Here is a 24,590-nt window from a genome sequence, read left to right as displayed (position 1 = left end):
GTCCTGAACTGAAAGGGCCTGCAGTTCACTAACTCTCCTTAACGATGTGATCGCCACAAGGAAGGCAGTCTTGTAGGCAAGTGCTTTTAGGCTAGCCTTGAGCATTGTTTCAAAGGGAGGCTCCATTAATCCGGTAAGTACAATGTTCAGGTCCCACCCGGGAGCTGGGTTGGAAATAGGGGGGTGAAGCCTATTTTACCCCTTCCAAGCTTTAATTACTGGAATGTTCTACTACAAAACTTTACTCTGGGACGTGGTGTATGCTGAAAGTGCAGCTAAGTGGCCCTTTAAAGAATTGAAAACCAAAACTGAATCTAACAGGTGGGTTAGGTACAGGACAATATGTTGTGGTGTGCATTCAACAGGATTGATGCCTTTGCCATTACACCAGATGACAAAGCGTTTCCATTTACTGGAGTAGCAATGCCCGGTGTTAGGTTTCAGTGCTTCCCAGAGTATGTCCATACATCTTTTAGGGAGTTGAAGGTGCCCGAACTCCATGACCTCAGGAGCCAGGCTGCTAAATTGAGAGTTTGAGGGCATGGATGTAGTGTCTCCCCCTGGTCTTGCAACAGCATGTTGTAAGGGCACGGCAGCTTCCTGGGAGGGGAGACTGACATTACCATGAGAGGGGAGGAACAAGGTTGGCAGGCCCACATCGGGGCCACCAGAATCATCCTGGCTGGCTCTTGTTGCATCTTGTGCACTATCCTGCTGAGCAGAGGAAATAAGGAAAAAAGCAGAGACAAATTTCCCTGACTATGCTATCCAGAGACCGTTCCCCTTGGAGCGGTCTGAGGGTACCTGGAAGCGTAATCTGGGCATTGTGCGTTCTCCAGAGTTGCAAACAAGTCGATCTCTGGGAAGCCCCAGTCTGCGAAGGCGTTGAGTACAATGTCTTTGTGCAGTCACCACTCGTGCTCTAGGGGTAGGGGGAAGTCTCTGCTGAGTAGGTCTGCCAAAAGTTTGAGAGCCCATTTTCATATGTTCTGGAACAGTTTGGATAGCCCTAGAGAGTGAGTGCCCCCTTGTTTGTTTAATTAATACATGGCCGTAGTACTGTCCGTGAGGACTAGAACTGTCTTCCGCTGGAGGTGATTTTGGAAAGCCTTCAGGGCCTTGAACACGGCTAGCAGTTCCAATAAGTGTATGTGGTTGGATGCTACTGCTGGGGACCACACACTGTACGCCATTCTGGTGAAGGAGGTGAGCCTCCCACCCCGTCAGAGATGAGTCTGTGGTGAGAGTGGCTTCTACTGCGGGGGTGGTCAAGGTCTTCCCTTGCATGAGGTTTTCCCTTGACCACCACTGCAGAGACTGAATGAGGGCTGCCGAGACAACCACTAGATCGTCCCAATGTCCGCTGGCCTGACACCATTGTCTCGAGATCCACTCTTGCATGGGGCACATGTGCAGGCGTGCGTGTGAAACTAGGTAGATGCAGGAGGCCATCATTCCTAACAGTCGGATGTCTTTGCGTACAGTCACCTCGTGACTGGCTACATAATGAGGGATCTGGAACAGCAATTTTTGAACCTGCTCGTTGGAGGGAAAGGCGATACAGTTTTCGGTCTGAATTAGAGCCCCCAGAAACTGTTTTACTTGTCTGGGGTCTAGAATTGACTTTTTCTATTTGATCGAGAACCTTAGGCTGAAGAAAAGATCTACTGTCTTTTGGGTATTTGTTAGGCATGTTCTGTACGAATCCCCTGTTATGAGTCAGTTGTTGAGGTAAGAATAGACTGGGATGGTGAGCAGCTACTACCGCCAGTACCTTCGTGGACACCCATGGAGGCAATGCCGAAGGGAAAAACCTTGAACTAATAGTGGTTGCCCTCTATCATGAACCTTAGGTACTTTCTGTGCGCTGGGAACATTGAAGTATGAAAGTATGCATCTTTCATATCCAATGTGGCCATGCAATCCCATTGCAGCAGCAGTGAGATTACTTCCGGCAATGTTGTCATTCTGAACTTTTTCGGCTTGACATATTTGTTCGCTGGGCACAGATCTAGCACGGGGCACATAGTGAGATCCTTTTTGGGTACAAGGAAGTACACTGAATAAATAGCCTTGTTTACCTGGTGAATGGGGACGTCTACAGTGCCCCTTTTCAGAAGGATCTGCACCTCTTCCAGTAGGATTTGCAGGTGTGCTGGTGATATGCATCTGCTCTTTGGTGGGTGGTATCGAGGTGGCCGGTGGAACTCGATGCAGTAACCGTGGGTGCCGGTCTTTAACACCCACTGGTCTGATGTGATCCCATCCCATGTGTGGAGGAATGACGCCAAGCATCCGCCGACCGGGGAGGCATGGGAGAGGATCCAAATTGGCGAGTCACTTTGCGGTGGAGGCCGGGGAGCCTCTTGGAGTAGAGTTCCTGCATCTTCCCTTGCCTCTACGTTTACCTCTCTGCTGGTACTGGCTGTTACGAGATGAGCCTTGGCTGGAGGATCATGGGGTACTTCCAGATCCATATTGACTATGAGGAGAATGGGAGAAAGATTCACCACAAAAGGAACAGCGAGAATTTGAGCCTCCTTGCTGTGGAAGGTATTGGCCGTGATCTGGCTGAGTGACTTCAGCGTCTCATTCTTTTTCTTAACAGTCTCCAGGGCGTCATCAACAGCCTTGCCAAAAAAGTTGGAGTCTTCGACAGGTTTGTTAATCAGAGAGGCCTGAGTCTCTGGTTGTAAGCCCAAGTTCTTCTGCCAGGAGTGGATCTTGAGAAGAGTCCCCTGAGCTAGAGTATGTCCAGCAGTCTCAGCTGCGTCTACAGTGTTCTTTAATATATTATGGGTCACCTGTCTGCCATCAGTCACGACCAGCTGCAGGCGTGCTCGGGTGGGCTCTGTGACCTCTTGAATGCCTTCATGGAGCAGGCCCCATTGGACGTCGCTGTAACTAGTGAGGAGGGTTGTATTATTAGCTATTGTGGTAGAATAGGCCAGAGAGGTAGTAATACGTTTCCTTAGGGCATAACGTTTTTTGCAATATTTATCAGGGGGAGCTTCTGCTGTGGATAGTGGAACCCCTGCCCTTTTTCTAGTGGTGTAACAACCAGGGAGTCCGGTGTGGCAGAACCTCGAATATAGATAGGGTCAGATGGAGAGGGGCGGAACAATTTCTCAACCCGAGGCTCGACTACCCTTGTGATGGATGGTGACAATAAAGGAGCTAGGCGTTTCTTTATTGAATTAAGTAATGGAATAGCCTTACTAGTGGGAGGCTTTACCTTGAGAATATTTTCAAAGTCAGTGTCCGGGGCTGCCTCATGCGTAGCAATCTCAAAATTATCTGCGGTTCTCTTCAGGATGGCATTAAATAGCATTTGGTCATCCACAGGTGATGACTGCCTTTGTTGAGGTGATGAAGGTGGATCCAGACAAATAATGTCAGGGTCAGGGGTGTGTGTGGGTGAAAGCCAAGTTCCCCAATCTGCTGGCTGATCATGATGCCAGTACGGGTCCTGGTCAGCTGTGTGCTGATCAAATATATTTTCCTCATATATCTCCACCTGTTCTGAGTAATCAAAGACCTCCTCTTGGTGGACTTGTCTATGAATGGGAAGCTTATGCAACTTTTGTGGAATGGGGTAGGCGTCCTCCTCCCTAAGTCTCTTGGGAGTAATGTTTTTATCTGAGAAATCTATAAATTGGGCCATCTTGTCCATATAATTCTCAAACCTCTGGCGAGTCCACAGGGAAGATGCAGTAGGCCCTGGAGGTGGAAAAGGCTGGTCAGAAGGGGTGGATTTCCCTGATAAAGAGAGAGGCTGGGGGATTCAGAATATTCCTCTCATTGAGAGGGGGTGGCCCTCTGTTCTCCTGCTGCCGAAATAATATCTTCAAGACGAGTATTTTCGGCAGCTGAATGCCAATTTTTGGCACGCCTGCTGGTGCCATCGTGGTTGACTACTCTGCCGAAGCCTTAGGCGCTAGCGCGCCCTTGGACCGCATGTCGGGGGCCATGTGTTGGGGGAAACACCCTTATGAGAGGGAAGCCTAGTCGCATGCCAAGAATACGGTTGCGTGGAGGGCGCCGAGCCGCGAGGTTCAGTAGACAGCGTCGAAGTTTTCGGCAGGCCGGTTGGCGTTACACGCTTCTTCGACATTGAGGAGGCCTTGGGGGTTGTGTGTTTTGGTTTAGGTGGTGCGTGTGTGCCCTTGTCGCTGGGGTGTGAACTCCCCATAACTGAGCTGGTGGCCTGTCTGTCAGGGCAGGGACGGGCATTTGGGAACCGGAGGGTTCGCCAAAAGGTCTATGGCTTCTATATCGGAGCCATGGCTGACGCTGGAGTCCTCGTCATCTGAAGCGATGGTGCCAACGGGGGAATTACTTTTGGCCTGCATTGCGTAGGCCGCCCACAGTTATGTCAGCCTGTCCTTTAACTTCTTTGGACGAAAGAGCTTGCAGGACTTACAAGAACGCTTGTTGTGATCTCGAGGTAGACACCTACTGCAACAGCGATGGGTGTCCTTCCCAAGGGAATTTGCTATTACGCATCAGACAAAATATAAAGGTCGTCCTCTCTATGGCAGAGGTAGACAGAAGCCAGACCAAATAGGGAAAGAGAAGGGAAAAGGAGATGCATTTCAAACCCAGGGCCCCACTCTCCCTAATGTAAGGGTCTGGCCGGAGGGCAGAGGCCACGCGGTCTACAGACGTCGATCAGTATACCAGTCGCCGAGCGGTAGTGGATGTCTTCGGCGGCAGGGAGTCCACAAAGTAGTTGTCGAAAAGAAGTAGTCAGGAGACTAGACGACCATAGGTTGTGGGACAAAGTAACAATATTGAGCAATATCAACTCTTGCAGGCTCCGCATAAGGCAACCAACTAGATGGGCGGAAAAAAACAAAAAAACCTTCTGAGAGACCTCGACGCGTGAGTGATTTTGGGTACACTACACGTCACGCTAGGGATAGTGTTACAGTCATGCCCATGTCGACTTCCACTTTCGATCTTTGAAAGAATACTCCACGATTACTGCCAGATGCCGGACTATATGCACAAAAAATTATAGAGTTGGACCAACAATTTTTTGTTAATTTTTTGTTATAGGACGCCTGAAGGACCCGGGACTTTAATCAGGCACCCCTTTTTTGTATAGGACTATATGCACAGCATGGGATTCTAAGAAGATTCACAAGCATCATAAATACTGTTATGGTCAAGACTAATAAAAGGTCACTTAAAATTGTCTTTTCAAACGCTTAAAAGAAGCGATAATATACTCACATAAGTCATTAACAAAACATACATTGACAACAAATTGTACCCCTGATGAGATTGTTACCTTGAAATGCGTTGGGTGTTTTATTAAATTACATTGACTTGTGACAAAAATAGAGTCCAAAGAGTCTTATGTGTAATACGTACGATTTTTAAATGTATTATATTTTTTCACATTTTATATTCAAAGTTGCATCTAAATGTTTGCCTTACTTTGGCCTGTGATAGTCTGCAGTGGATGCGAGTTCCCTTTCATTGGGAATTTTCTTTGCTTCTCTTGCAAAAATATTAGCCACACTGTAGGAAGTGTTTTGAATGTTTTGTTGGGACAGTTGATCAAGCACAGACCTAAATATAGGATCGCTTTACAGAGAACATGTGTGGTAGAAGGCACATCTCCACCAACACCAGGAGTTGTTCTTTGAACAGTACGGTGTGTTGGGTTGGTTTAGGCCACATACAGAAACTAGGCATGATGGGAAAGGGTGGTCACATGTCATCGGGACAGTGATAGTTGAAACTTGTTGCAGTTGGTTTATTTTTTTTATTATTTTTTTTACAAATGTACTTTAGAATTGTGATGGCCAGGAATTATATGATTTTTTCTTCAAGTGCCAGAGCCTGAATAAGAACAGAGGCCTTCAGGCTCCAAAACCTACCCAGTAAACCATACCATCTCACGTTAGTCGGTAGTCTTGAGATGTCTTTGGACTTGCACAAAGTAGAACAGGTACGAGGTACATATACTTAACACTCATTTCAAGTAGAATGATAAGCACGCGCTGTGATGAATGTTAAAGGATGTGCAGTGAACTGTAAGTGTATGTCATTAGTGGCCGAGCAGTCCTTGCGTGCACCATTCCAGTGGCAGTGTATATTGAAAAAAAAAAGAATACAAATGTAGTGCTAGACAAAAGCCACATCAACAGCAAGTCTTCTTTATCAAAATATTAAGTGTGATTAATAGAACAGAAAGTACAAAAATATTAATTAACAATCAGATAGACGTCACTGGGCCTCATTACGACCCTGGCAGTCCGGTATGGACGGTGCCGGTATGGCACCGGCACCGTCCATACCGTACCGCCTTATTCCGAGTTTCCTTTGCGGGTCCCTGACAGCCCCTTCATCTTGTAATTGGCCAGTTATTGCCCAATCGCGGGAGGCGGTGCCGGTAGCGAGCATGGCAGTAGCCGTGCCTGCCAGACAGGCACAGCTACTGCCAGGCTCGTAATGAGGCCCAATGTGATTTACATCTTAAATTGTTAGTGTATACACAATGGAACAGACTGTCCACATTAATACCTTCTTTGTGAAAACAATGTGGATTTTAACAAAGGTAGATTTAAACGTAGAACATCTGCATCCTTCGCCCACCAACACATTACAATCTTCAAATGCATCAGCTACCTATACAGCCACTTCCCCAAATCCTCACTCAAGACTTTAGCCCTCTGGCACGGACCTCCATGTCTCCTCCCAACTCTTCCGGCCCCTGACTTTTAATTGCACTTCCAGGCCCCTCACAAATAACTTCTTAAAATGTCATGTTGTGTTTATGCAGACCTTACATTTACCTTTAATCCTAATTCCTGCCCGAGTTTACACCTTGGACCTTACAAGACTTCATGCCAACCTGCTGGCAACCACCTCCAATTCCTCTCTTCGTTTCCTGTTAAATCCTACATGCTCAGAATACCCTCCATGAGGCAATATTTACAGTATGCCCCTTCAAAAACACAACAAAGCTGTGTTATTGGCCTGTTCAAATACCAACTATTTCCTCTCCTGTTTAAATCTACAGTTATGCTTGCCACACTCTCCTCTCCCCCTTGCAAAGCAAAATCACTTCAGGCAACTCAAAACAGGAAGTGGGACTCATGTCTCCATCAGACTGGGATCCGGGCCTAAAGCACAGCCTGCAAACCAGGGGCAGCTTGTCCACAATGGGCAATGGTGCTTTGATTCACCACTCATTGTGGGTGAGCCAAGCCACCCCAGTGAAAACACTCTAAACCCCAGATGCCAGAAGCAGCTGAAAGGGTGCTACTAGGATGGCTTTAACTTTTTTCGCTAGTACCTCAGCGCACATTTTCAATGAGGAATGCAAGGTCAGGGGCATTTTGCTTCCCCAGTGTTGCATGGCCCATTGTGTGAAGGCTGGGGCACTGCCGGGCTGAATGTTTGAGAGGGAGCTCTTGCACCTCTCCGCACCTCCAGGGCTTGAATGGCGGTCTGATGGAAGCGCTCTGGCTCCACCACACGTATACAGAAAGCACTCTCTGCTTCCTGTTGTATTCTACACAGGAGCTAGAGAACCTTCGCTGCAGCAGACGGTGTGAGGCTAAGTCGACGCAAATCTCTGGAGTAGGGCTGCAGGTAAGAAAATAGTAAAAAAGTATGCATGTATATGGAAGGGTTTGCGTTTTGTAAGTGGGTTTGAAAATGAGAGGATATATGTTGTCTGGGTGCGCATGTAAATATGCAAGCTTATCAATGCTATATGGGGAATGTGAGTGTGAATGAAGAATTAATGCCATATGAATGCTGATGAAAGCATGTGACTGTGAGAGCAAATGAAGGAATGATGCTTAATGAATTCTGATGCTTGTGTGCTGGGTCGTGGAGAAGGCCTTTGATTGGGTATCACTACATATTGTCCCCACCAAAAATATTGCTGTATATATAGTCGTCTGGAGGGGCCATAGGTGATATTTTTTTGGGGGGATAATTTTTGGGGTTTTTGGGAGCAGGGGTTGCAGGGGTGTCCCCCGCTCCTTTAAAAATAATGCAGAGGTTGCAGGGGTGTCCCCCGCAGGTTCCATGCCTTAATATCTCCGCAGAAATATGGGGATATTTTTGCGGGGATGTTAACACTTGGAATCTTTGATTGGTGGGGGGTGGGTATATTTTCTTACTGTGGCATGGCATTTTCTACTGGCCTTCAAAGATTAAATGCAGCATTAACAGTATTCCTGTGTGGTACTGGGCCAGTAGTCTGTAAATATGTTTTTACTGTGGCTTGGTATTTTTTTTAATGGGCATTGAGGGTGAAGTCAGCATGTTAAGTGTTCCTATGTGGTACTGGCCCAATTGGTGGGGCCAGTTGGACATATTACTTTACTTTTGTAGTAGGGCATTTTTACTGGGCATCAATGGTTAAGGCAGCATGATGAGTATTATTACTTGGCTAGACTGGCCTACATTTGTGCATCCAACATGGATATATTTTCTTACTGTAGTATGTCATTTATTACTAAACATCAAGAGTAAATCAAACCTGACAAGTGTTATTACCTGCCTATACTTACCTACATTGGTGCAGCCAACCTGAGCATACTTTCTTACTATGATGGGGGCCTCCCTCTGGAACAACCTCCCTGCCGCTTTGAAACTTGAGGAGAACCATCTCCGGTTCCGGAAGCAACTCAAGGCCTTGCTCTTTGCGTCTGCCTTCTCTTCTCCTCTCCCCGGTTGATCTGTTCTGCTTAGGCATCGTGCACCTGGTTACCTTCTTATTTCGGGTACTTGCCCAGTGACCCACCCTGCCACGCACCCGCACAGCCTTCTGGCGACCCGTGCACTTTGGGTCTGTATGTGTAACCCTATAGTCCCCACCGCCCCCTTCCCTGCATTTATCAGTCCCCACCGGTCTGTGCCCAAAACCTTGCACTTGCCACTTGGTGGCTGCACTACCATGCTCAGCATTTTCCAATTCCTCCCTATTCCCCTGCATTTGCCCACCTTCCCTCTCCCTGGCACTTGCGCGTTTTCAATGTCACTGGGACTAGTAAGATCGTTGTTTTTTGTTCTGCCTTGTTCCCCTCCCTTGCCTCGTCGCGCTCTGAAACACATGTGTATGAGCGCGATAGAAATAAAATATCAATATCAATATGACATTGTATTTTGCATTGGTAAACCAAACAGGAGAATGCTCTTATATGGCATTACTGGCACATATTGGTGTAGCATCCATTTATATATATTGCCTTAGCGAGAATGAAAATATTTTTTAAATTGGCATAGATGGTGGGCAAATCATATGAATGAGTTGGAAAATGCTCCTGGACACTCGTTGTGACTTGCAGCTCCAATTAAAACATTCACCAGCTGCTACTGCGGCTGCACACCGAATAGAGTTGTCAGTCACAGAAAGGTAATACCGATTTGGAGGTTATACACTCCCCACCCAACAGTCCTGGGAGTAAAAGGAGTGGGGGCAGGCCAGGGACCCATGAGCGTAATTTTAGGGCAGTACGGGGGTTTTTTGTCCCCCCCCAACTTTCATGGCACACCATTTTGTCCACATTCATTTGGCTGGGGCACCTTTTCATCAAATGTCATCCCCTCCACCCCCAACATTTTCAGCAAAGTTACTCCACTGCAGGGGCCCCTTGTTCTTCAGCCTTATCCCGGATGAAAATTTGTTTTGTTATATTCTTCCAACAAAGCCAGTTTTTGGGGGGCTACCCAAACATGGCTGCCCTTAACATATTTGGAGGTGCTGTGTGGGAGAGTGCTATCTTTCTGGCTTCCGTACACATTTTCACCAAAAAGGGACATTTATGCATGTCTTTCATTTTTAAATTATTTTGATGAAAAATGTTCTCGCCAGAATATATTCCGTTCATGTAGATTGAAGGGAGCCTTTTCTTGCTTTATCAAACAAACCACTACATTATTTTCCTACGAGGACATCTCCCTGAGGTAGTGTCAGCTCATGATACGTGGTAATTTATCGAGTATTTTTAGGCCTCCACCAATGAACTGCCAGAATAAAAGTAATTAAAAACATTTAATGCAACAATGAGTAACACTGTAAACTCTAGGAAACCAAAAGAAAATAAAGCTGATTGACGAGGGTAAAGGGCAATTAACTCCTTTTGGTGCTGCGCCGTGGGCACTAATGCTATTATCACCCTCGGAGCCAGGTGGCAAGTTCAAAAACTGATTTATATGTCCACATGTCAAGTGCTGCAGAAAATGTAAACAGCTACCAGAAAAAGGAGGAAGGAATTCAAACATGGCCGTCAACAACAGACACAAGGTGTGGCAGGGGAACATTGTCCCCCTTTACGTTTCCAAATTAAAAAGAAAAACACACATGGAAGACTGCCGGTTGTGCGAGCCAGATTTAGCAGGCCGTTGCCATAGGTTACATCCGCCTTGCATCCCGCTACGCGGTGACGCAAGGCGTTCACAATAAAAGCCCCTCCCCCGCTCCGCGTGGACAGTTCTGTGGCAGGACAGTAACGCACGAGCGTCCGTGTCCTTCTTGCTCCCGCTGGAACTGCACAGCAGGGCCCTGTAGCCCCAGGGCCTACCTTCCTGACTTCCCGCCGACACCTCGTCCGGGAATCGGGGACTTAACACTGGCGACGAGGAAGCGACTAGAACAGCACACGCGACGCCGCCACCCAGCACACAAACCCCCTAGCAAGGGCGACATTTTTGGGCACGAAGGTGGGGGCACCCAAAGCCCCACCTGAAAAGAAAAAAAAATTCTGTTTTCTCACATGTTCATGAATCAGCTGAAGCAATCCATGAAACACACGCTGGGGTTGCTACTGACTTTGCCCACAACTGTGGCTGAGAAGCTGGCACAGAGTGGCTAAACACTATTGGGCAGACCTCTCCAAATTGGACAGCAGGCGGAAAAAGGGAGGAGAAGAAGCCTAGGGCCAAACACGTGGACACACAACGGAGAAGCCAAGTGGCCGCACCAACAGCAGCCCAAGGTGAGAGGACAATTGCCATAGGTGCGCACTGACGGGCGACTTAGTCATAAAACATGGCGACAGGCACGTCCACTCCCAGGCCCGGCACACCCTCCAGAATAGCCGCCAACCTGTCACCATCCACGCCGCAGCCACAACCGCAAGGAGGGTCTACCATTGCACTCAACCCTTTTGACCCATACACCGACCCATCATCGGTTGGCCCATGATGACAGTTGTGGATACAAAAATTCGAAAAATGGCCATGGAGGACATTACCACATCAAGGAAAATGAGGTCACAACTCCTACTTAATGTTGGGGATGAGGTCCTACGCATTTTCAAATCGCTGGCAATCACGGACGGCATAGACATTTACCAACAAACCAAGGATGCCCTGACGGTCCACTTCATGCCCAAGCTCAATCCGGACTATGAAACATTTATATTCTGTACCACCATACAGATGGAAGACGAGACACTGGATGCATACCACACCAGGCTCTGGAAACTCGCGATATCATGTGAATTCACGGACATTGAAAAGGAGATCCGACGCCAACTCATAAATGGAATACACTCAGAGAAGCTAAGGAGGATGGTGCTAAGCAAAAAAGGAATATCCCTGACCAGAATCTTGGAACTTGGCCGCCAGAGGGAGTTGGCACATGCCAGGGCAGCACACATGGGCATGACCCTACAGAAACTCCAGCCAGCTCTTACCATGGCGACCGTAGCACAAATCACGAATCGCCAATAAACTAGAGAGGAGGCCAGTGGAAACAGCACGCACTCCAGATGGCAACACAGAACCCCAGGACCCACGGAATGTGGGTGGTGCGGAGGGCCTCGCCACGGAAGATGCAACTGCCCGCCCCAGGGTACCACATGCGGGCATGTGGCAGAAAAGACCACTACGCAAGAGTGTGCAGATCGTCGGGGGTGCCACAACAACAACCACAAACACCCCAGGACAAAAATTCAGGAAAGAAAAAGAAACAGGCCAGCGCCCGCCGCGTCGAAACCGCAAATTCGTCGACCGAGGAGGAAGGGGACGATGTGACACACACCCAGCAAGAAGCTGCAAACGACCAACCGAAGAAAGGAAAGAAAGTGTACCTAGTTTCAGCACTAAACTACGGAAGCACAACACCCAAAAAGAGACTGCAAAGGCGAAAATGCCAAGTAGCGATCCAAGGGCAAGACACGCAAATGACCATAGACACGGGGGCGTCCGTCAATGTCATGCCACTGACCTCATTCAGAAAACTATGGCCCCAACCAGCCCTGAAATCGACGGACACGTTACTGTTTGCATACGGGTGCAAAACTCCACTGCCCATAGTAGGCAGATTTCGAACCACACTCAGCAAGGGTGAAAAATCACTGCAATCCAAAATCTACGTAGTGAACGCAGGCATTGAGTGCCTTCTGAGCGGGGAAGCAGCAGAGGACCTGGGACTGATAAGTTTCATATGCAAAGTGACCGACTCACAAGACATCGACAATATTCTCAAGAAATACGCGAACCTCCTCAAAGGAATTGGATGCCTAAAAGGGAAGTCAATCAAGCTGCACATTGATGAGTCTGTCCAACCGCAAGCAGTGTGACACCGAAGAACATTGTTCCACATACGAAACCAGGTGGAAAAGGAGCTCCGGGCACTTGAGAAAGCGGGCATCGTCGAGGAAGTGACTGGGCCTACGCCGTGGGTGTCACCCATGGTCATCATCATAAAGCCCAAACAACCTTGAAAAGTGAGAATATGCATCGACATGCGCCTCCCCAACGCAGCAATAAAACGGGAGCATCACATCACCCCGACCCTCGATGAAATAGTAGCAGACCTCACAGGATCCAAGATATTCTCTACAGTTTACCTGAACGCCGGATATCACCAACTGAAACTACACCATGATTCCCGTTACATCACAACGTTTTCCACTCATATCGGCCTATGCAGGTACAAGCGGCTCAGCTTTGGGATCTCCTCGGCGGCTGAGGCTTTTCAGCAAACCATCCAGGAGGTGATAAGCGACATTCCGGGGGTCCTAAACATCAGTGATGATATTCTCATTCATGCAGAAAATAAGGAAGAACACGTACAAAGGCTCCACATGCTACTTAGCAGGCTAGAGAGTGCTGGGTTGACAATCCACAAAGAGAAATGCGAGTTCCTAAAGGAAGAGATCTCTTTTTTCGGGTACACCTTTAACAGCGCAGGCATTTCGGCAGACCCCCAAAAAGTAGCGGACATCCAGGCTGCCTCACCCCCCACCACACCGACGGAGGTTTGCAGTTTCCTAGGAATGGCTACCTACTGCGGAAGGGTCATTCCGAACCTGGCCACACTATCAGAACCCCTTCGAGAACTCATGAAAGCCAGCACAAAATGGGCTTGGGAGCCAACCTGCCAAGAAGCGTTCGAACACATCAAGACTTCACTCTCGGCAGACACCACCATGGCATATTACGACCCTGCCCTGTTCACCGAACTGTATGTTGACGCCAGCCCCGTCTGGGAGCCATCCTCATACAGGTAGCAAACACAGGAGAATCGATGCCGATTGCCTGTGCATCCCGCGCACTGACACCGACGGAGCAACGGTACTCACAAATCGAAAAAGAAAAGCGATCGCAGTACTGTGGGGCTGCCGCCATTTTCATCTATTTCTATACGGTTGAAAATTCAAGACCTATACGGATCACAAACCACTACTCCCGATCTTCACAGGCACTTCATCACATCCCCCTGCCAGAATTGTAAAGGGGCTGTTACATCTTCAACAATATGACTTCGAGCTAGCGTATCGGCCAGGCAGTGGCAACCCGTCAGATTTCCTGTCAAGACACCCAAGAGCGGCCACACCGGGGGAAATGCACATGGCGGAAGAAACGGAGGAACACCTTTGCCAGGTGATACACACCATGAAGCCAAGAGCCATTGGAATAGAAGACATCGTAGAGGCCACACAAAGCGACCCATGCTGCGATATGGTGAAAGACACAATCATTTCGGGGGAATGGAAGTGGTTCCTTCGGAACATCCATAACAGAACAGCGGAGGCCAAAGAATTCCTCACGGGAATCTTCACAGTCAGACTAGACCTATCCATCACAGAAAAGGGGCTCATCCTACGAGGGACCCGGATCTTCATCCCTACAAGCCTAGTGGCGCTGGCGCACTAAGGCCACCAGGGGATGGTAAGAACCAAGGCACGGATAAGGCACCACGTCTGGTTCGCCCATATCGATGAAAAAGTCGAGCAGCTAGTCAACACCTGCCTCACATGCCAAATAACGGTGGCGCCGCCCAGTCCCGAACCCATCCTATCAGCGGAGCGAGGGTTCGCTAGATGGGACGCCATCAGCATATACATCTGCCAAATACAGGAAGGCACATACCTATTGGTGGCGATCGACAACCACTCCAGGTACCCTGAGGTCGAAATCGTCAACTCCACGGCAGCAGAAGCGGTCATACCCGCAATCGAGAAAATGTTCGCAATGCATGGCCTTCCAAGGAGGTTTAGGAGTGACATCGGCCCACCGTTCCAAGGAGAGAAATTCAAGAAATACCTCACGGTACTCAACATCCACTACCACCACATAATGCCGAGATGGGCGCAGGCCAATGGCGACGTTGAACGTTTCATCCGAACGGTGAACAAAGTCTTGCGCCTGTCGCACGTCAACGCTAGCCCCTGGAGAGTGGATTTATACAGATTCCTGAGGAATTACAGGGTAACACCCCACAGCACAACGGGTATACCGCCGGCGGACATGATGTATGGAACAATCATCAACTCATCCATCCCACACCAACCGAGCAGGAGCCCAGACACGTATGACCGTGAACTCACCGAACAAAGGAGGACAAGAGGTCCCACAATCGAGTTGGTGATCAAGTGGTCATGGTGAGAAACCCATCAAAATCGAAATTAGACACCCAATATGATGCTGTCCCATGGACTGTGAGCCAGTGGCACAGCACCATGATAACAGCCAGGAGGGAGCAAAGACAAGTAACGAGAAATGCGTCTTGGTTCAAGGCAGTACCAAAGGATCTTTGGACGGACGGAGAGCCGCAACCGGTGGAAGAAGAAGACCTGCCCATGGGGGAGGGACATGTCCACCCGGAAGACGAAGCGACCATGGACGACGGAATGGAGGAATCGCCGAGTGAACCAGGACTGGGTGAGCCGAATGATGAAGGTGAGCAACCCGATGGGAGCCAGGGGTTTGCGCCCAGGGGTGGATGATAGTCTAAGAACTGCGCCCCAGCCTCTGGCCAGACACAGACTATGAGTGGTAGAAGACCCTCTCGAGAGACTACCTAATTATATGGTTAGAACAGTTTGTCCAAGCAATGTTTATTTGTTAATGTTTTGTTTAAAATAAAGGAGGAATGTTACATCCGCCTTGCGTCCCGCTACGCGATGACGCAAGGCGTTCACAATAAAAGCCCCGCCCCCGCTGCGCGTGGGCAGCTCTGGGGCAGGACAGTAACGCACGAGCGTCCGTGTCCTTCTTGCTCCCGCTGGAGCTGCGCAGCCCCAGGGCCTACCTTCCTGCCGACGCCTCGCCTGGGAATCGGGGGCATAACACCGTAGTTAGCCAGTATTTAAGTCAAACTCTTTCAATCCATCGCTCTTCAATATTTCAAAGCCCCCCTAAGCAAGGCAGGGGTATGCCCAGGTCAAAAAAGATACCGAATGAGGCTGAAACATGTCTGGGGTTGCTTTTGGTCTTGTGCAAAAGGGATATGACAAATAGTTTGGGACTGGGCTTCACCTTTTTTGGTGGAAGCAACAAGCAAGCCTGATTTCAATATGATTTTTCATCTTCTGTAAAAGCACAGCAGGATGAAAAACCATTGCTTGGATGACTTCCCACTGCAATTGACAGTGCTTATGGTTGATTGAAAGCTATTCCATCCATCGATCTTCTGTGATTGTCTCTATGGCATAATGATTTAAATTGAACTTGTTTAGCTAGTGGCAGGATATGACCCATGAATGTTCACAAGGAGTTCAGCATCCAAGTTCTGAAGGTATTGTACGAAATTACCTAATACCAAATGTTCGACCCCCAAAAGACCGAACCCCAAATTTTCCACATATATATATATATATGTGGGGGGGGTAAATTGAATAAAAATGTATAGGGGTAAGGGCCCCCCCACATATATATTTGCAGAAAAGTTGAAGAAAAATAAATTTTAAAAAAAATCAGACTTCTGGAGGTCGGACTTTTGTATTCGGTAATTTCACGCAGATCCAGTTCTGAATGCTTAGGAAACTCTCATATGAAATGACCAGTACCACACAATCCTTTATAGGCTAATCAATTACATCTGCCAGTAGCAGAATGAGCGTGGTTTAAACGTCACTTTAGTCTAAGAAAAAGGTCTCACCTTCTATTTCTTATTTGTGCCCCTTTTGCTGGAATTTATTATTTAAGACAGGCCACTACCAGGGTTAAATAAGGAATACAAATGTCTGATATGAACTGTGTGGTTCGTCAGTCACCATTCCCGCTGACCAATGTCTCATGTTTAAATATCAAGGTGAATCAACCCAGAGCCAGTTGTGGATACAACTCAGCACTTTTGTAGACATAAATGTGTAAGCACTAGTTATTCCTTACTAGAGAGTTTTGTTAGCCCTATGCCATGAGTGTATGCATCACCCCTCGAGAGTCACCCAACCTTCTATGGTCCTATCAACCATTGTTAGGATATCTCACACTCCCTCAAACTCTTGGATACACCATCCTGTTAAAAGATCTCCAACTCAAAGGTCTCTTAACCAGTGTATTCAAGGTCACTGGAGCTATGCATTATTTCTCTAATAACAAATGAATATAGTGTATAGTATCACAAAGCCATGCCTCATAAATAAATCAAAACCCATTTCTCTGTTGATTATGCTGACAATTTTCAGCTCAGTCTGGTGTCACTATGGAGAATGTATCCAGGCCTATTTTTTAAGATTGTGCGTGGAATGGCATATATTCCATTTGTATTCGGTCTAATTTACAATATCATGTGTGTCTTGCTGGCATCGATTGATAAATCACCTCTTGATACCTCTAGCTAGCAATAGGGTAAAGCAAAATCACAAAGCATTCAAAATGTGAGAAGAACCTTAAGCCAAGTAAGAAACTGCAGTTTGGGATCAACATTAGTGTTAAAATGGTGTATATGGAAAAATCAAAATATGGAAGATTAGAAGAGCCAGAATTCATGTTTGGCAGCAAGTAGAAGAAATGAGTTTTATGAGCACAATGTGTCTCTCTATCCGACTAGGTAGAGAGCATTTTTTAGATTGTTTGTCGACACAATACCCACACCCTGGAACTTGCAAAAGGGTAGCGGGTGTGTCGAAGTGAACATTAAGAACCAAGGTTCACAGTGACTAAGGTTGCACAAGAGGCAAACATACCTACAAATAGTGAAAACAATTCTTGACCTGTGCCTGGTTTCATAGTTCTGAGGGGAATGCACAGGTTGTTCCCCCTATCAGTCTTCACTGAGTGTTTTTGGATTTATGGATTTCCACTTTAATCTGTGAGAGTCTGAGATAGCAGACACAACCTGAGTAATCCAAACCCAGTGTGCCACCAGAGAAAGATACATTGAAGCTGGAAGGCTGGAAGGAATTATTTAGGACAATTACCTGACCCTTTTTGTTGGCAATTAGTGGCTAAGTAGAAAATAAGTCATAGAGTTTAAAAAGAAAAATAACCTAAACCTTGAAAAGGACGTGAATGGAGAGAACAGTAGCTCTGGGATTAAGAAAACCAACAAGAAAACCAACAAGGAACAACTGAAGGAAAATAGAAAGAATGAAAGATTGTGATATGATATGGAACAACTTTAGATCATGAAAATGACAGAAGAACAAGTTACTTTCTTACCTGGTAACGTTCTTTCGATGGGATGGTCCGACGACGTATTCCATATCTATGACATGTAATCACCACAGCTGTGCTGCTTCGGAAACTTTTTCGGCGTCTGCGCCCTGCGTCGATGACGTCGATGCGCCGTCGTCGAGGACCTCCTCCGACGTCCGACGTCATCCGATGTGATAAGTAGGACGCACGACGCCCATAGCCTCAGTTGTAGTTTTTTCCCCCAGAACGTGTGACATAAGTCAACTGCCAGTCAGACACAAAGCCTTGCGGAACGTAAGCTGCAATCGCAAAAGAAATTCTGCAGCGGGGAAGGCAGGGCGGGAGCGACATGGAATACGTCGTCGGACCATCCCATCGAACGAACGTTACCAGGTAAGAAAGTAACTTGTTCTTCGAGGGGATTGGGTCCTCCGACGTATTCTATATCTATGACAGACTCCCAAAGCAGTACCAAAGCAAGGAGGAGGGAAAGAATTTAGAATCAAAATGTAGAATAGCCAATCAAATAGCAGAGCAAAGGACCGCCTTGCCAAAGGCCAGATCCTGTGCTCGGATGGAATCGAGGGAATAGTGACGTACAAATGTATGTACTGAAGCCCAGGTGGCTGCATCACAGATGTTGCGAATAGGAACACCCCTCTGCAGGGCAGTAGACGCAGCCATACCCCTGGTAGAATGGGCCCGCAAGCCAGCCGGTGGGTCCTTACCCGCCAAGCGGTAGCACTCCGAAATGGCCAAAATAATCCAGCGAGACAAAGTCTGTTTCGTCACAGCTTGCCCCAAACGCTTTCCAGCGTAACCAATAAAGAGTTGATCATCCACTCTGACCCGGGACATGCGTGAAACATAAAAGCTTAAAGCTCTCCTAGGATCAAGCCTATGGAGCCTCTCCTCTTTCTTACCAGGATGCGGAGGAGGATAGAATGCCGGAAGAACAACCTTCTGGGCCAAATGAAATTCCGTCACTACCTTCGGAAGAAAAGAAGGACGAACTCTAAGGACAACCCTGTCCTTGTGAAATACAGTGAAGGGAGGCTTAACTGAAAGTGCCTGTAACTCACTCACTCTGCGAGCGGAAGTAACCGCAACTAAAAACACAGTTTTCAGAGTTAACAGCCTCAAAGGGCAAGAATGTAAAGGCTCAAACGGAGCACCCATAAGAAACTTAAGAACAAGGTGACGGAGGGAACACATTAGTGAGCCCTTTCAGGAACTGTGAAATCAAAGGGATTTTAAAGTAAGAACACTCTTCAGACGAGCGCTTAAAGATGGACAGCGCCGCCAGGTAACCCTTAACGGTACCCACTTGCAAGCCCCTGTGGGCCAAAGAAAATAAAAAGGACAGAACCATGGGGATGTCACATGCAAAAGGATCCACATTCTGAACTCTGCACCAGTCGCAGAACTTATGCCAACGGCAACGGTACAGAGACTTTGTTGCTGGCCTTCGGGCCGAAAGCAACACCTCCATCACGTCCTCAGGGAGGTCCCAATCCTTATACCTCAACCTTTCAGAAGCCAAGCGTGAAGGTTGAGGGATCTGACCTCTGGATGGAGAACCTGACCCCCCTCCCGTGAGAGCAGATCGTCTCGGTAGGGAAGACGACGTGGAGGGCAGATGGATAAGTCGAGAAGGTCCGGGTACCACGTCCTCCGAGCCCACGCCGGGGCAATGAGGAGCATCCGGGAACCAAACTTCCGTAACCTCCGCAGCACTTGCGGGATGACGGGGACTGGAGGAAACGCGTACAGCAGCGGGAATGACCAATCCACCACGAACGCGTCTCCTAAGGCTCCTTTTGCAGGAAATTCCCGCGAGCAAAACCTTTCGCACTTCCGGTTGACACTGGAGGCGAAGAGATCCACTTGAGGGGTCCCCCAAAGGGCAAAGATCTCCAGGAGAATCTCCTGAGCCAACTCCCACTCGTGAGAGATCGCGCTCTGCCTGCTCAGAGCGTCCGCCGTCACGTTTTCGGCTCCGGCCAGATGAACTGCCGAGATCGAAACTTCCTGCTGGATGGCCCAGAACTCGAGCTGCATCTCCTCCCTGCACAGAGGAAGTGACCCTGCCCCCCCCCTTTTTGTTGAGGTAGTGCATGGCCACTGTGTTGTCCGTCAGGATCAGGACATTCTTCCCTCGCACAGACGGCAGAAAAGCCTTCAGGGCTAGCCTGACGGCCCTCAGCTCCAACAGATTGATATGGAGTCTGGACTCCGACGGAGACCAACGACCGCTGACTGTCAGCCCGTTGGCATGAGCTCCCCATCCCGTGAGGGATGCATCCGTCACGATCGTCACCTCCGGCCAGGGAAGCCAAAATGGAGCCCCCTTCATCAAGTTGCCTTCGACGGCCCACCACAGAAGGTCCCGGGCGACCGAGGACGGCACCTGAATCGAGTCCGACATCCTGCCGGAGGACTGTGACCATTGCGACTTGAGTGCCCACTGCAAAGATCTCATCCGCAGGCGAGCCTCTGGCACCAGAAGAATGCAGGATGCCATGAGGCCGAGCAACCTCAAGAACTCGAACGCTGGGAGCGTCTGGGCATGCTGAAACTTGTGCACCATCTGCTGAATGTGAAGAGCCCTCACCTGGGGAGGAAAACACTGCCCCAGGGAAGTGTCGAGCACTGCTCCGATGTACTGGAGCCGCTGCGTTGGCGTCAAATGGGACTTCTTTAAATTGAGGGAGAAGCCCAGCCTGTGAAGGGAGCGACAGGTGACCGATAGATGATCCAGGACTTGCTCGGGAGAGCTCCCCCTGATCAACCAATCGTCCAGGTAGGGGAAGACGTGAATCCCCCCTTGCCTGAGATGCGCTGCCACCACCACCATGAGCTTGGTGAAAACCCTCGGGGCGGAGGTCAATCCGAACGGCAGGACCTGAAACTGAAAGTGCGTGTCGCCAACCGCGAACCTCAGGTACTTCTTGTGCTTGAGATGGATCGGCACATGGAAGTAAGCATCCTTGAGGTCGAGTGACACCAACCAGTCCTGAAGCTGAAGGGCCAGGAGGACTTGAGAGAGAGTAACCATCTTGAACTTGTCCTTCCTGAGGAGTTTGTTCAAACCGCGCAAGTCCACGATGGGTCTCAATCCCCCGTCTTTCTTCGAAATCAAAAAATAAGGGGAATACCATCCCTTGTTCCTCTCCGCTACAGGCACCAGTTCTATGGCGCCTTTCTCCAGCAGGGCTTGAATTTCCTGCGCAAGGAGTGGATCCGGACTCTGCAAAGAGAGGTTCCCCGGTGGATTGTCGCGAGGCCTGTGCCGAAAAGGAAGACAGTAGCCGTGGGTTATGATCTCCAGAACCCACACATCTGAAGTAATGGCTTGCCACTCTACAAGATGCTGCGCCAGCCTTCCCCCAACCGGCGAACCATGGGACATGGCCTCACGACAGAGTGGGAGCGGCTGCGGCGTTACCTGAGGGCAAAGAGGCAACTGCCCGAGCGGCCTTGGCACCACGGGTACCCTGTCGTCCACCTCTGGTACCCCTGCGTTGGCCTCTTTAACTGCCAGCTCCTCTCGCTTTACTGAAGGATGAGTAATAGCGAAAGGACCCACCCCTCCACTGCTGTCCCCTAGGACGAAAAGGCGGAGGTTGGCGAACTGCAGCGCCCAACGACTTCGCTGCAGCTTTTGAGGTCTGCAACCTCTCAAGGCTCTCGTCAGCCTTGCTGCCAAAAAGGTGTTCACCGTCAAAGGGCATGTTGAGGAGCCGGGACTGCACATCAGGAGCAAACCCCGACTTCCGCAACCACGCAAACCTGCGTATCACGGTGCTCGCCGCCATGGACCTACTGACGCATTCAGCTAAGTCCAAACCCGACTGAACGGACTCACACATGGCATCCTTACCATCCTGGACCATAGCAAGGAAACCATCCCGTTCGCCCCCTTCGGGAACATGTTCAGCCGCTAACGCAACACAGTTCCACAGAGTGTGCGTGAAACGTGACAAGGCACAAATGGAGTTGGCCGCCTGAAGCGTCATACCACCAGAAGAAAACACTTTCTTCGCCCAGCCATCAAAACGTTTGTCGTCCCTATCAGGAGGGATGGTAGGGTACGACGCCTGCTTCGCCGGGGCCGTGGCCGCCTGCACCACCAAACTCTCCGGAGTGGGGTGCCTGGTCAAGTAGCAGGGGTCGCCACTGGCTGGACGGTATTTTCGCGACAAGGATCTGCCCACCGCCGGGAGACTCTCCGGAGCAGTCCAAGCCGCCGCCACCCTTCTCTGTAAAGCCATATGGAACGGCAGAACCGGGTCAGTTGGGGGACCAACATCAAGGATGTCTGTCAGATCATCCTGCACAAACTCCCCTGGGGGAGCAGACCATCCCAAGTACCCAGAAACCCTAGCCATAAGGCGCCGGTACGAGGAATCAGCATGAGAGCCAGGATCAGGCCTACAAAACTCCACCTCCGGAGACGTGTCCAGTCCACTGGCATCATGCAGTGACTGTCTCAACTCGTCAAACTGACTATGGCCCGAGACAATTTCATCCGGAACCTGACTGGGAACCAGGCCATCAGAATCCTCATCCGCCTCTGAAATATAGTCCAGGTGGCGAAAAGAAGGCACTCGAGAGTGCTTGCTCTTAACCAGAGCCTTCCTAGGGGGTCCACCCGTGCCCTGGGGTACCTCCGACACGAAAGGCGTCGATGGCGTCGAGCGAATCGGCGCCAGCGTCGAGAGAACCGGCATCAGCGCCGAGAGGATCAGCGTCGACGTTGAGGAAATCGGCGTCGACGTCAGATGCAGCGCCTCCAGAATCGGCGGCTTGACACAGCCCTCGAGGCCGGAGCCCCGAGCGTGTCTCTCAACGACCTGAGCGTCGACGGCATCGACGACTTCCTCGGAGCCAGAGCCTCGAGAAAGCCTGACGACGCCCTCGACGCCAGAGACGTCGATGCCTTCTTCGAAGACATCACAGGTGCACACGGTCTCGAACGCGTCGAGGACCGGGACCTGGAACGGGTACGCCGAGAACGAGTCCCCTTGTCCGAACGGGACCTCTTCCGTGACTCGTGCCGACCACTCTTGCGAGCGGTGTCTCTCGACCTCACACGACCGACCCCACTCGGGGGCGCGGACGGCTGAGTACCCTGCGACTCAAGAATCGCCAGCATCTTCTTCCCGAAGGAAGCGCATTCCTCCGGCGTCGCACGGCTGGAGGGGTAAGCGACGTGCCGGGCAGAGCCCTCCGAAGAGGACCTGGAAGACGACCGGCGACGGCGCTTCCGAGAATGCCTCGAATAGGCTGAGGAGTGGCGAGACCGACTCCTAGAAGGAGACCCACGAGACTTCCGACGATGACACGGAGAGTCACCCCTCGAATCATCCGTCGAAAGCCCCGCAGACTTCGACTTCCGGGGCTTGGACACCCGACCTACCGACAACAACTTCTTACGTTCGCGTAAGGCTTTGGACGTGAGCGACTGGCAGTCGATACAGTCATCCGTGTCGTGGGCCTCCCCGAGGCACCAGAGGCAGGCGTTGTGCGAGTCCGTCACCGACACCTTGGACCCACACTCCCCGCACTTCTTGAAACCCGGACGCGGGGTCGAAGACGAAGTAGACATCTTCAGATAGGATTTTCACAAACGAACAGGTTCGAAGAACCGAGATAGAACAGAACTCCAAAGAGTCGAGGCGTTTAAACCGAGAAACACGAAGCAACACGTTCGCCGAAAAAACGGAACTGAGGCTATGGGCGTCGTGCGTCCTACTTATCACATCGGATGACGTCGGAGGAGGTCCTCGACGACGGCGCATCGACGCAGGACGCAGACGCCGAAAAAGTTTCCGAAGCAGCACAGCTGTGGTGATTACATGTCATAGATATGGAATACGTCGGAGGACCCAATCCCCTCGAAAAAAGTTTTCTGATATTAATGTTTGTTTAATAAAACTCTATTTCAATTGTGCCAGTCTAATTGATACAACTCTGCCAAAATAGGGATTCTTATAGCCCAAACCTAGTTTGAAAGCAACAGTGCACAAACCATCTGTTTATTTAGAGAAGGTATACATTTCAAGAATCAAAGTTAAGTGTGTGTGCTACAGTTTAGCATTATGGTTTCAATTTAAAAACACTATGAAACATCTGTGTGAAAATCACAATTAAAAAAGCAACAAAACCAGGTTTTTATACACCATTCAAAAAGACATACAAACTAGTAAGAACATTTTCAATTGCATATAAAATATATATCGCAAGAGATTCACTGAAGCAATACCTGGTGACTGAGAATGTGGGTCCGTATTCGGGAGACGGAAAACATAATAAATGTACGAGGCAAGTAGGTTATTTCGGCCATGTTGGTCCTGGTTGGTTTCCAAGTTTTTGTGGAGTCTGTTCACTATCGATGCCATTGCTTCAAAAGATGCTTGACCAAGGTTGACTGACAACAGAAAGGATTTATTATTCATTACTGTGTATTGACAGGTAACCAACATGCACCGCCTAGTAAATATTGGGACAACTGGGTTATATCAGGGTTTAATTTTTATATCAGACAAGGATGTGATCCTGCTTCAATAGTGGAAATACACTAGTCATAAAGTGAGATTCCCCTTCAAAGTCAATATATTTAAATCCAGACATGTAACTGTGAAAACAACAACCAGCATCCTTCAGGTACACTTACCAGAGGTTGTAACATGTCTAGTTGTATATAGCAAATGTATTCCAATTGATTGATTACAACACAA

General features: G+C 49.1%; 1 protein-coding gene and 1 long non-coding RNA gene across 15 annotated transcripts in view; one reads left to right on the top strand and one right to left on the bottom strand.

Moving 5' to 3' along the window:
• DOCK7 (dedicator of cytokinesis 7) overlaps positions 1-24,590 on the bottom strand; it is a 1,498,361-nt gene that overhangs the window by 677,462 nt on the left and 796,309 nt on the right. For all 14 annotated transcript variants that reach the window (XM_069642017.1, XM_069642019.1, XM_069642018.1 and 11 more), the window contains one exon: positions 24,116-24,280. In XM_069642017.1, the coding sequence (XP_069498118.1) occupies positions 24,116-24,280 (165 nt within the window). The remainder of the gene's footprint in view (positions 1-24,115; positions 24,281-24,590) is intronic.
• Positions 1-24,590, top strand: part of LOC138544921 (uncharacterized) — a 191,407-nt gene that overhangs the window by 151,686 nt on the left and 15,131 nt on the right. The gene's annotated exons all lie outside the window — the stretch shown is intronic.

The sequence above is a fragment of the Ambystoma mexicanum genome, chromosome 1q, assembly GCF_040938575.1.
Source record: "Ambystoma mexicanum isolate Mex_15411 chromosome 1q, UKY_AmexF1_1, whole genome shotgun sequence".
Classification (NCBI taxonomy): domain Eukaryota; kingdom Metazoa; phylum Chordata; class Amphibia; order Caudata; family Ambystomatidae; genus Ambystoma; species Ambystoma mexicanum.
Note: the sequence above shows the minus strand (reverse complement) of the source record. Positions and strands in the feature narration are given on the sequence as shown.